We start from the raw sequence: 12,311 nt of genomic DNA on the forward strand, positions 1-12,311 counted from the left end.
GTGAAATCCGCTTTCTTAAACGGAGAGTTAAAAGAAGAGGTATACGTTTCACAGCCGGACGGGTTTGTTATTGCAGGCAAGGAACATCAGGTTTACCGGTTAAATAAAGCCCTCTATGGGCTACAACAGGCTCCAAGAGCGTGGAATGTCAAGCTTGACAAAACACTCAAGGATATGGGTTTTCACAGGTGCCCCCAAGAACAGGCCGTGTACCGACTTTAAAACGCAAAAGTGGTGCTAATAGTTGGTGTATATGTAGATGACTTGATTGTGACAGGTAGTTGTGAAGAAAAGATAGCTGATTTCAAGAACCAAATGAAGAAAGTATTCGATATGAGTAATTTGGGATTGCTAACCTACTACCTTGGAATTGAGGTGAAACAAAGTAAAAAGGGTATAGCAATCAGTTAAATGGGATATGCAAAGAAATTACTAACAGCAGCAGGTATGGCAGATTGCAATGAGGCAAAATATCCAATGGAACCAAAACTTAGCTTGACCAAGAATGAAGATGAAGCCACAGTGGATGCTACAAAATTTCGGAGTCTTATTGCGAGCTTGCGTTACTTGATACACACAAGGCCAGATCTTAGTTACTCAGTTGGGGTGGTCAGTCGATACATGGAGTCACCTAGAGAAAGTCATTTAAAGGCAGTAAAACACATTTTGAGGTATGTAAAGGGTACAATTAATCATGGTCTTGTGTATAGACAAGGAGGAGATGGAAACTTGGTGGGTTATAGTGATAGTAGTCACGGGATGGATCGTGATGATGGAAAAGGCACAACTGGAATGGCATTTTATCTCTCAGGAAATCTGGTCACATGGAGTTCACAAAAGCAGAGGACCGTGGCTCTGTCTTCCTGTGAATTAGAATTCATGGCAGAAACATCAGCGGCTTGTCAAGCATTGTGGTTGAGAAACCTCTTAAAGGAATTGACCAACTGGGAGGTTAGAAAGGTCAAGTTATATGTAGACAACAAATCTGCAATAGAGCTCATGAAGAACCCTGTATTCCATGGTACGAGCAAACACATTGAGACTCGATACCATTTCATCCGTGAGTGTGTGGAAAATGGATTAATTTGTGTGGAGCATATAAGTGGAGAGGAGCTTGAAGAGTCTTCTGGGAGTTGAGAAGCTTGAAGACCCTATTCAGAATTAGGGGGGAGAGTATTGGAGTTAATTCTGATTTGAATTTGAGTTTGATGCAATAAAGAGAATAATCGGTTACCACATTGTGGTTAACCTGGTAGTTAAAGTTTTCAGTTATAGTTTGGTAGTTTTAAAAGCACTTTTAATTCAGGTTTTAATGTGATAGAGTTTATAAATTGCAATCAGTTTGTAGTTTGTTTAGAGTGTGTCAAATAAAGAAGAATTCAACAAATTTTATGTGTGCATTCTTGCCTCTGTTTCAGACCTGTGCAGTTTTTATTGTGATCATTTCTAGCCTGATCACCAACATGTTTTTTTAAAATTTTTTATAGTAGTTAATTTATAACACTGTAAAACCTACTTTCTTGAAAATAGGTTGGAAAAGTACCATAGTGTTGATGTTCATTTCCTTGATTGTGAGTAATTTTTTTTGTTATGTAATTTGCAGGTCAGCTGGCCATTCTTTTTGCATGTTTGACAGACGAAATGATTGCTGACCCTTTTTGTGTTCATAAATTTGAAGTTATTCTCTATGTTCAGGTATTACATTTTTTTGTTGGAGTGCAAATTTACTTTTTTGTCCCTTGTATTTAGTGTATAACGTTTGGTGTTTATATTTAGAAGTCTTTGTATTTTGTAGTGGTGTCCAGCCAAACTTTTTGTCTTTGTATTTAGTATTATATAAAATTATTAATACTTTGAAACTTTTACCTTAGAAAACGGTGTGTTATGTTCCATTTTAACATGTGATAATACCCTTACACAAATCACACATATTTGTTAAAAAAATATGTTATTTTTTTTTTATTTTTTTTTACAGTGATGGATGGTATAGAACTGCACAGCTAGGGATTTTGGGCATCTGTTTTCCGACAAGGCAGGAACAGAAGCTTAACTAGGAGTGGTTTGTAATTACTTATTATTTATGTTTAAAAAAGTTTCTATTAGATTTTTCTGAGTTTAGTGTTTCGTATTACATTTTTTGCATAGGAGTTGTTTATATAGAATTACCTATTATTTATGTTTAAAAATGTTTCTATTAGATTTTTATGTGCTTTGTGTTTTTCTATTACATTTGTGTGCATTTAATATAGAAGAAAGTGGATTTTTATGTAATTATTTTCTAAAAAATAAATTTCAATTTACCGACGGCTTAGCGACGGAAATCCGTCGCTAAAATAGTTGTATATTCCGTCGGTAATCTTTTGAAAACATGTTCGGTCGGTATTCTGTTGCTATTTACCGACGGAAAAATCCGTTGCTAAAATTTTTTAGTAGCCGTTGGAAATCCGTTAAAAAATTAGCAACAAGAATATACCGACAGATTTTGGTCATTTACAATTCCGTTGGTAAAGCCCATCAACGACGGATTACCGATGGCTTTTGCCGTCGGTAATGCCCTTTTTTGTAGTAGTGAATATAGAATAAAATTATCTATATGCCCTTATTCAATCTATTAGTTATTTAAAATAATTGAAATTTGCTAAACACTCATCCTAACACTATCGGCACAACATGTATTTACTCATTATTCAATATCACATAATCACTTTTTGACAATGAATGTTATTTTAAGAAAATTATTGTTTTACCCTTTCTAGTGTTTTGTACTTTGACTAACCTATTCCTACTTTTGATTGTAGGATTATTTAGTGGTCAAATTTTCAATATGGAATAACCAGATTAGTGCTAGCTGTAACAAAACTTATTTTCAAAGTATCGTAAAATTACTTATATGCGCTTCTTTAATCTATTACTTCCTTAAATAAACAGAATCTCCCATGCACTAATCATAACGCTATCTGTACTGCACTGCATTTGATTGATAGTCGGGTTCTCAATATCTTATCTTTTATCAGATACTCAATTTCATAACTCATAACCACATACACACACAATACTTGGGGCATTATCTTTTTTCACAATGTATTTTAGATAAAATAAAATGACTGATTTACCATTTTTGCATACAGGTAGCTTCCACAGTGCTGAAAAACAGTCGGCTCTCTCTCAAACTTTGAAATCATTTCTAATAATCGCTAACATATAAAGAACGGTAAATATGACAGTGGGGCCAAAGAAAGACAAAAAGGGGTTAAGAGGTCATAATTTATTCCATTCACATTTCCTTCATGTTGGCTTGATGATGGAAGTGATGCATATTTTTTGTGGTTGCATTCTCATGATCTTCCTCTTTTTTGCATACTCTATATATCACATAAATGGGGTTACTCTATGGATCTTTTTCCTATAAAAAATAAATATGCATGTTATTTTTATTTATTTATTTATTTTTGAACAGCAAATAATAGCATTAACATAAAGCAAAAGACTTAAGCAAGAAGTTTAAGCCAAATACAAAGATTCAAATCGAGTATAAGAGAACATTCGTAAGAGGAGAAGTATATCAAATCGACTAATCAAGATAACCTGAGTCAGATTTAAATTTAATCCACTTAAATGTGTTAATGCAAATATCATCTGCCAAAAGCTTCGAAGATCACCGAATCTTCATGTAAACAATATCATTACACGCTTTCTGAATGACCCATAAGGCGGAATAAGTAATTGCCAACTTAAGCTTTTGAATTTTTTTTTTGGTCAGTAACCATAGAATTCAACATCTCCAAAAGATCCTAGGACGAATCAGAAGATCTATCCTAGCATGAATAAGGAGGATTCTTGATAATCGCAGCCCACCCCACAATCCAACTCCATAACACCTTCACCTCATCACAGTTGAAGAAGACTTGATCTAGAGTTTCGACGCTAATATGACAAAAAGGGCATACGGTGGAATGAACATTAATACCATGGTCCACAAGGTTTTAAAAGAGAGGGATCTTGCTTTAAAATAATCTCCAAACAAAATAGCTAATCTTTAAAGGGATCCAATTCAACCACTTGAAAGAATTCTCCCCAACATTATCATGTTTATTAATAATCAAACCGTGTGTTTATTATTGATTATCTCAAAAATACGATACATATGAACCTAATATATATAGGTTAGATAAATACAATTAGGTACCCTCTAATTTAAGTAAAATACAATGCAACACATAAACTTAGTCTAACATTCCCCCGCAAGCTAAGGACGGGGAACGACCTGTAGCTTGGATCGTAAAAAGAGAAATCTTTGAGAAGACAGCGGTTTGATAAAAACATCAGCGATCTGATCAGTAGTAGAAATGAACTAAACACATAATTGACCAGAAGCCACACGTTCACGAACAAAGTGAAAATCCACTTCAACATGTTTGGTGCGAGCATGAAAAACCGGATTAGCAGCTAGATAGGTAGCACCAAGATTGTCACACCAAAGTGTAGGACGTTGAACTGAAACTCCCAATTCATTGAGAAGAGCTTTCAACCAGACTAATTCAGCCCCCGTATCTGCAAGGGCTTTGCACTCCGACTCGGTTGAAGATCTTGAGACAATACAGTGTTTTCGGGCAGTCCATGAGATCAAGTTCGATCCCAAATATATAGCCGTCGTGCCCTGTAAGTACCGCAAGATACGTTTGACAGCGGACCAATGGGTTTCGGTAGGAGCATGCATGAATTGACACACTTTGTTGACGGCATAAGCAATGTCAGGACGAGAGATACTAGCATACTGAAGAGCTCCAACGAGTTGTCTATAGATAGTCGGATCTGGCAAGAGAGGACTGTCACCAATAGATAAGACCTGAGTGGTGGTCATTGGAGATTGGACCGGTTTGCAATCCTTGAGACCCAAACGATGAAGAATATCCAAAATATACTTCCGTTGGGACAATATGAGGTTAGAATTACGAGAAACAACCTCAATGCCCAAGAAGTAATGCAGTTGACCAAGGTCTTTAATGGAAAAAGTGGAATCCAACTGTTGAATGAGGTGAGCAATCATCGCATCATCATTACCAGTAATAATGATATCATCCACGTAGACTAGAATGTAAATTCGAGTCCGACCTGTTTTCAGAATAAATAAAGATGGGTCAGTGCGAGACCCCGAAAAGCAAAGCGATGCAACACAGTGGACAAGCGTTGAAACCAAGCTCGTGGAGCTTGCTTGAGACCATACAAAGACTTTTGAAGAAGACACACATGACCAGGTTTAGAAGGATCAACAAATCCTTGTGGCTGCCGAATGTAAACGGTTTCTTTTAAGTCACCATGCAAAAATGCATTATGAACATCCAATTGCCTGATTGACCATTTATGAGTTATAGCAAGAGAGAGAACAACCCGAATTGTGGTGGCTTTGATCACAGGACTAAAAGTTTCATGATAGTCAACACCCGCTTGTTGTTTGAAACCCTTTGCTACAAGTCGTGCTTTGTAGCGAGAAATATTGCCCTCGGGGTCTCGCTTAAGTTTATAAACCCATTTGCAATCTATGATGTTGGCATGAGGAACTGGAGGGACAAGAGTCCAAGTACCATTTTTGATAAGAGTAGTGTATTCCTCTAACATGGCATTCTGCCATTCCTGAGATTTGCTCGCAACCGAAAATGAGGTAGGTTCGGTAATAGAAGCAATAGCATGATATGCCGAGGGGCTACAAGGTGTAGTCCGTTTCGGGTTGGGGCGTAAATGTGGGGGACGGGTGCGTGGAGGAGGAGGTGGCGTGGCATCAGGAGAGGTATCAAACGACTCAGTCGAGGTAGTTTCTGTGGTGATAGGTGGTGATGCTGCCAAAGGAGTAGTTATAGGAGATGCAGGAGGTGTGGTTGGAGGTGAGTCGTCAATAGTAGTAGTAGAAGTAGGATCGGGTATAAAACTTGGGAGAGAAGAAACATACGTAGCGGCATGAGTGGTACTAGGAGGAGGTGGGCGTTTGAATGGAAAAACATTCTCATTAAATCGAACATGGCGAGCAATGTAGATTCGATCCGTAGAGGTGTCAAGGCATCGGTAACCATGGTGTAGTGGGCTATAAACAAGAAATGTACAAGGAGCAGAGCGGAAATCCATTTTGTATCTATTGTACGGGCAAAGGTGTGGAAAACATTCACATCCAAAAACCCGAAGAAAGGTGTAGTCAGGTTTTCGACTGAAGACATGTTGGTAAGGTGATCTATTGGATGAGGTTCGAGATGGTAAGTGATTGATAAGATACACGGCTGTCTCAAAAGCAAACTGCCAAAATCATTGGGGAAGATTGGCATGATCAAGGAGAGTAAGGCCAGTTTCAACCACGTGACGATGACGTCGCTCAACAAAACCATTTTGCTCGCTAGTATGAGGGCATGAGCGACGATGAATGATTCCAAGTGATGAGAAAAAGGAAGATAGATTGCGAAATTCCCCTCCCCAATCGGTTTGAACACTTTTGAGTTTGGTATTGAATTGTCGTTCTACCATCTTGACAAAGTTGGTGAAAGTTTGAAAAACATCAGATTTATGTATCAATGGGAAAAACCACATATAGCAAGAGTGATGATCAACACAAAGTAAAAAGAACCGACAACCATCAAATGATAAAGTAGGTGAGGGACCCCAAACATCATAATAACTTAAGTCTAAAATATTATTGCTTCGAAAAGATGAACTAGGTAAAGAAGTTTGGAAGATTTCCCTAACTGACAAGCAGAACATAAATCTAAACAATGTTTTGTAGAAACAGGAAGCGAACAACTAGAAACAATAGTGTCAAACACACGTTGATGTGGATGACCAAGGCGGTGGTGCCATATTCTTGAGGAAGCTTTAGTTGTTGTGAGAGCCAACTTTGTTAAAGACTTGAAACTTGGAAGACGAAGCGAGTAGAGACCGTTATTACTTGGTCCCGTGAGAAGAGTGGTGCGAGTACGTTCGTCCTTCACAACAAAGAAAGAGGAGTGAAATTCAAAGAAAACATTGTTGTCTTGACAAAATTGTTGAACAGATAAGAGATTTTTCTTGACATCAGGACCATGAAGAATATTGGAAAGATTAAAGGTTTTATTAGATGAATAACATTTTGAGGATCCAATATGAAGAATAGGAAGAGAGTTACCATCACCAACATGAAGAGAATCAGGACCACGATAGAACTCGGAGGTGTCAAGGTTGGACAGATCTGGTGTGGTGTGGGAGTTTGCACCTGTGTCAGGGAACCAAGTAGTGCCGGAAGTAGAGACATTGTCAGCAAAGGTTGCGAAATTTGCCTGCAAATTCGGTTTTGACGAGTTACTTGCATCTTGGTTATTTGGACACTAGGATGGAATATGGCCAATACCACAATGGTTGCAATGACCAAATACAGTGTTTTGTGTGGAGGCCCAAGAGAATTTCCTAGAGGGACCTGAGTTGGCACCATGAGATCGATTCTGAAAATTCCAACGCGAATTATTCCCACGCGAGTTTCCTCGACGATTTCCTCTGTAGTTGTTGTTTGGGGGCCGTGAGGCATAGAAAGCTTGAGGAGTTGCACTTTGTGGAGCAATCGGATTAAGTTGGAAGCCAAGCTGGGACGCCATGCTTTGTAGAGACTGAAGTTGGCTTTGAAAATTGTTAATGTTGAGTGATGTTTCTGTTGAAGCATCAAACACGTGTGGCTGTGATGCAGGGGCAGCAGTAAGATTTTTATTTATCATATAATCATGATCACTCAAAAGGGCATGTAGCTCAATGAAGGTAACAAGTGGGTGACGAGCTAAGAGGGTAGACTTGAGTCCGTTATACTCTTCACGTAGCCCAGAAATAACAAGAAGAACCAGATCCTTGTCTTTAACAGGTTCACCAACATTAGCAAGTGCAGTAGCATATTCTTGTGCACGTGCAAGATAGGCAAGAGGAGTTTCATCGCCTTTCATGGTGAGTTTTAGCAACTGGGTTTTTAATGTATACTCTCTTGAAGAATTGGTTGGGGCATAAACACGTTCTAATTGTAGCCATAGATCTCGTGAGGTAGTACCCTGAACATGCTGGAAGGAAGCCTTTGAGATGGTAGAGATGATTATCATACGGACATGAGCATCATTAGAAATCCAACGAGAGTAACTAGGATTGTCTGTAATTGTCTCTCCTATGCCGACTTTGGGCTCAGGGCATGGTATTGTACCATCGACATAACCGAACAGATTGTTGGAGACAAGAAAGGGTTTTAGCATGGCCTTCCAATACCCATAGTTTGTGGGTGTGAGGGTAAAAGCGAATTTATGAGAATTATGAGAAGTTTTCTCCTGTGTAGTGAAAGCAGCAATGGTCGCCATGAAGTTTCTTGACAGATCGGTGATTAGGGTTTATCTTGCGTAAGAGGCTGTTGTGAGGATGCCGCCAATAAGGTAAAGATTAACTTGGCTCTGATACCAAATCAAACCGTGTGTTTATTATTGATTATCTCAAAGATACGATACATATGAACCTAATATATATAGGTTAGATAAACACAATTAGGTACCCTCTAATTTAAGTAAAATACAATGCAACACATAAACTTAGTCTAACATTAATCAAGACACAAAACGCTTTAATAGAGAAATCAATAGTAACATCATCATTCCGCCACCTGTCCGTTCCACCAACAAACTAAAAGCTATTAAGCCAAACAATTAAATCTGAAAATTAGGCAGCCTCCCTACCTCTTCTAAGCTATCTGGACCAGCTCTAAATCCACCTTGAACCAACATCATTCTCATTGTTGCATTTATCTAAAATAAGATGATCTTTGTTTGTCTCTAAAGCATACAATTTCGAAAATAAGTCATTCAAAGGAATATCTCCACAACAAATATTTCCAAAAATAAGTGCCACTACCATCTCCAACAACCTTTTTAAAAAGCTTAGAAAGAGACAAACCCTAATCATGCAAGTCAACATCCATTTGAGATATACTTAACCACACACCTTTTATGGAATTCTTGGCAATAGGTTTAATATCAATGAGTTTTAATTTATGGATTGACTTAATGCATGAAGACCAAAAGGAATTACCTCCTTCATTTTTTAATCTCTACCACCATTTGGCAAGAAGAGCCAAATTAGCCGACTCGAGAGAATCCACACCAAGACCTCCCTCTCTCTTAGGTTTAGTCACCAAATCCCAAGAAACCAAATTTATTTTTCTCTTTTCACCATCATTGCCCCAAAGAAACCTCTTTCTAATACCATCAAGCATAAGAATGATCTTCCTTGGAGCTCTAAAGATAGAAAAATAGTACAGAGGCAATCTATATAAGACCGAATTCACATGAGTGAGACGACCACCAAAAGACAACGCTTTCGCCTTCCAATTTGATAACCTCTTCTTAAACTTCTCCATTACTAGATTCCAATTTTTGGCAAGTTTCATATTCATCCCCACTGGAAACCCAAGATAAATAAACAGAAACGAAACAGACTCATATTTGAAGATGCTGGAAGTCTGTTAACCTCCAAATTATCAACACCAATACCATACACCTTTCTTTTGTGAAGATTCACCTTCAAAACTGAAGCAATAAAAAAGTAACGAGGTAATCTATTCAGATTCACAAAATTTATCTCCGACCAGCCGCCAATAAATGTCACGTCATCAACATACATAAGATGAGATATAGAAGGTCCGCTATTTCAAATAGAAAGACAATGAAAGTGATGAAGATCGCAAGCCATCTCCATAGAAATACAACCTCTAATACATCTACGCTATTTCCACCCATCCTCCATTTGCTCCATGATAAAATCTAAGAACTACCAACTCAAAGAGTCACATGCTTTGTCCAAATCAACTTTAAAAATTAAACGTTTTTCCTAACTTTTTTGGCCCATGAGACAATTTCATTGAGCAAAAGCAAGCTATCCAAGATACTTCTACCACTAACATATGCCAATTGCTCTAGGCTAATTATCTTGTCTAAAACAAGCTTCAACCGATTAGCAAGAATTTTGGTGAGGATCTTATACAAGCAACCCACAAGATTAATTGATCTATAATCTTTCAAAGATAACAGATCACTAGTTTTTGGCACTAAAGAGATAAAGGAAGAGTTGCAGCCTCCTGCGAAGATACCCGAAGCCTTAAATTCTTTAACGGACAAAATAATATCCCTTTTAATCAAGTCCCAATAATACTTCAAAAAGTTGAAGGTAAACCCATCATCCGTCCTAGCGCCTTGTCACTACTGCAACTTCAAATAGCATTACGGATCTCCTCTTCACTAAACGAAGCCGTTAGTAACTTAACATCATCAACCGACAACTTCTAGAAATGGTTACTTATGATTTTAGGACGATTATACAATGGCTCTTTAAATTTATTGGAAAAAACTTCCAAACTTCATTTTTAACTTTTTACGGCTCTGAAACCCAATCACCATCCAAATTCAGCTCATTAATTCGATTTTTCCGCTTATTATTGTTAACAATACCATGAAAAAACTTAGAGTTCTCATTGCCATCAATGTCCCATCTCAAACGAGCTTTTTGCTTCAAATTAGATCTGTAAATCGCATCTAAATCCATAAATCTGATCTTCCATTTTTCATGACAATCTCTTTGTGGAGTTGTTAAGATCGCTCTTCAGCAATTAATTCAATGTGATCAATTTTTGACAAAAGAAGGTTTTGCTCCTCCATCTTAACATTTTTTAATAGGCTTGAGTTTATGAGCTTGAGCAAATCTCCTGTAAGACTTACCAGACGGAAATGAATATTCCCAAGCCTTCTTAACAATACTATCAAAGCACTCCAAAGAAAGCCAAGAATTAAAGAAGCCAAAAGGCACTGGACCAAAATCAAAGCACCGACTCGATAACATGATAACATAATAGGTTAGTGATCAGGAAAATTTCCTAGGAAGAATGATTGCAGAAGATAAACCCTATTTCTCCATAAATGTACTACAAGCAAGAAAACGATCCAATTTACTAAGATATTTACCGTCCTCGCTAATCCAGGTAAATTTACGACCCACCAACACCACTAATGTTTACTGACAGACTATTCATTGACATTTCTTTTGAACACCTTCACCTTCAATAATATCCCTCATGGCTTGACTAGAACGATTGAGTTAAATCTCACTTCTTCACCTAATTTCATAGTTCTGAGTAATTCTATAAAGATCGAGTTCATAGAAGCAGCAGAGCTCACCTCATCCGAACCATATTTAGATTTTCTTCTAGTCTCATATGATTTCGATATTTTATTCTTTCCATATCTAGATTTTCCTTGAAGAGTGTTTGTTTTTGCGTGTTTTGCCTCCATCTACAACTTTATCCCCAAATTCATTAATCTCAGATATTCTCACATCGAATTCAACATCTTTATTTAGGTCTGGGATAAAATTATCTTCCAAGAAGGCCTCTGGTCCATGATTAGAGAAAGGAAAGTCAATATTAGGATTGGAATGGTCCGAGTCCACTAGAGAATTACCTATGGGCCTACTAGAGACACTAAAGCCCAAATGATTATCGCTAAACTGCAGCTCAACATCATCAACCCTATCGTCATCGCATCCTCTGTTCACATGAGCCTCAACATCATCAACATGTATCGAGGCGTTAACTTCATTAATCTCAAGCTGTGGGGAGTGGTCACCACTAATCCACCGATAAAGGGGTGCCACCTTTGAATCACGTCAGCTTCACATCCAACCCACCGAAAAAGTGGTGCTACCTCTAAAAAAACATAAAAGTAACATAGAAAATTAAACCTAAATTACTAAAAAAACATAAAAACAAGAATCTAGTTGCGATATTTGTGGAGAACTTCTCGTTGAATTTTCAGAAAACGCCCTTAAATTTTCTGGGTCGAGATTCGGTTGCGGCACCGTGTTTATAATTTGAAGATCGGTGAGTGCCAATTGTCGGCGACGTTGTTCCTCCGTTTGACTAAAAAAATCTAAAAAACTTATAGTTTTGTTGATTTTCTGTGCTAGTACGTCCTCATTGGTTTATTTTCCGCCAGAAGACGCCCCCTTTCTTGCTTTGTCCCTTCCCGGTGGTCGACGAAGTTGGACGTCTGGTGGACCCTCCCCCTCAGTGGCGTCGAACTCATCATTGAGGTCGTCGGGTCGAGGTTAACACCAATGTCCGACTCGGATGTACTCAGACTTTTGTTGGAATCGGTGGTAGATCCCATATGCGTCGTTTACGGATAAAGGACCCATTTTGGACGATTGCGAGAAACTTCCCATGCTTTTTGGTTGGCAAACGGTTTAAAATTGTTGGTTATTTTTTATTGGTACAACGCAGTTGATAAAAT

General features: G+C 37.9%; 2 protein-coding genes across 2 annotated transcripts; one reads left to right on the plus strand and one right to left on the minus strand.

The window, feature by feature from the left end:
• The first annotated feature begins 411 nt into the window (after positions 1 to 411).
• On the plus strand, positions 412 to 2,050 carry LOC122196597 (secreted RxLR effector protein 161-like). Its single transcript, XM_042899694.1, has 3 exons — positions 412 to 1,021; positions 1,604 to 1,695; positions 1,991 to 2,050. Exons 1-3 carry the CDS (start codon positions 412 to 414, stop codon positions 2,048 to 2,050), a joined length of 762 nt encoding a protein of 253 aa, XP_042755628.1.
• A 7,029-nt stretch (positions 2,051 to 9,079) lies between these two features.
• LOC111886285 (uncharacterized) lies at positions 9,080 to 10,569 on the minus strand. Its single transcript, XM_023882521.1, has 3 exons — positions 10,403 to 10,569; positions 9,522 to 9,673; positions 9,080 to 9,429 (listed from the first exon to the last, which is right to left on the minus strand). Exons 1-3 carry the CDS (start codon positions 10,567 to 10,569, stop codon positions 9,080 to 9,082), a joined length of 669 nt encoding a protein of 222 aa, XP_023738289.1.
• Between the last annotated feature and the right edge of the window lie 1,742 nt (positions 10,570 to 12,311).

This window comes from Lactuca sativa, chromosome 2 (genome assembly GCF_002870075.4).
Source record: "Lactuca sativa cultivar Salinas chromosome 2, Lsat_Salinas_v11, whole genome shotgun sequence".
In the NCBI taxonomy this organism is placed as follows: domain Eukaryota; kingdom Viridiplantae; phylum Streptophyta; class Magnoliopsida; order Asterales; family Asteraceae; genus Lactuca; species Lactuca sativa.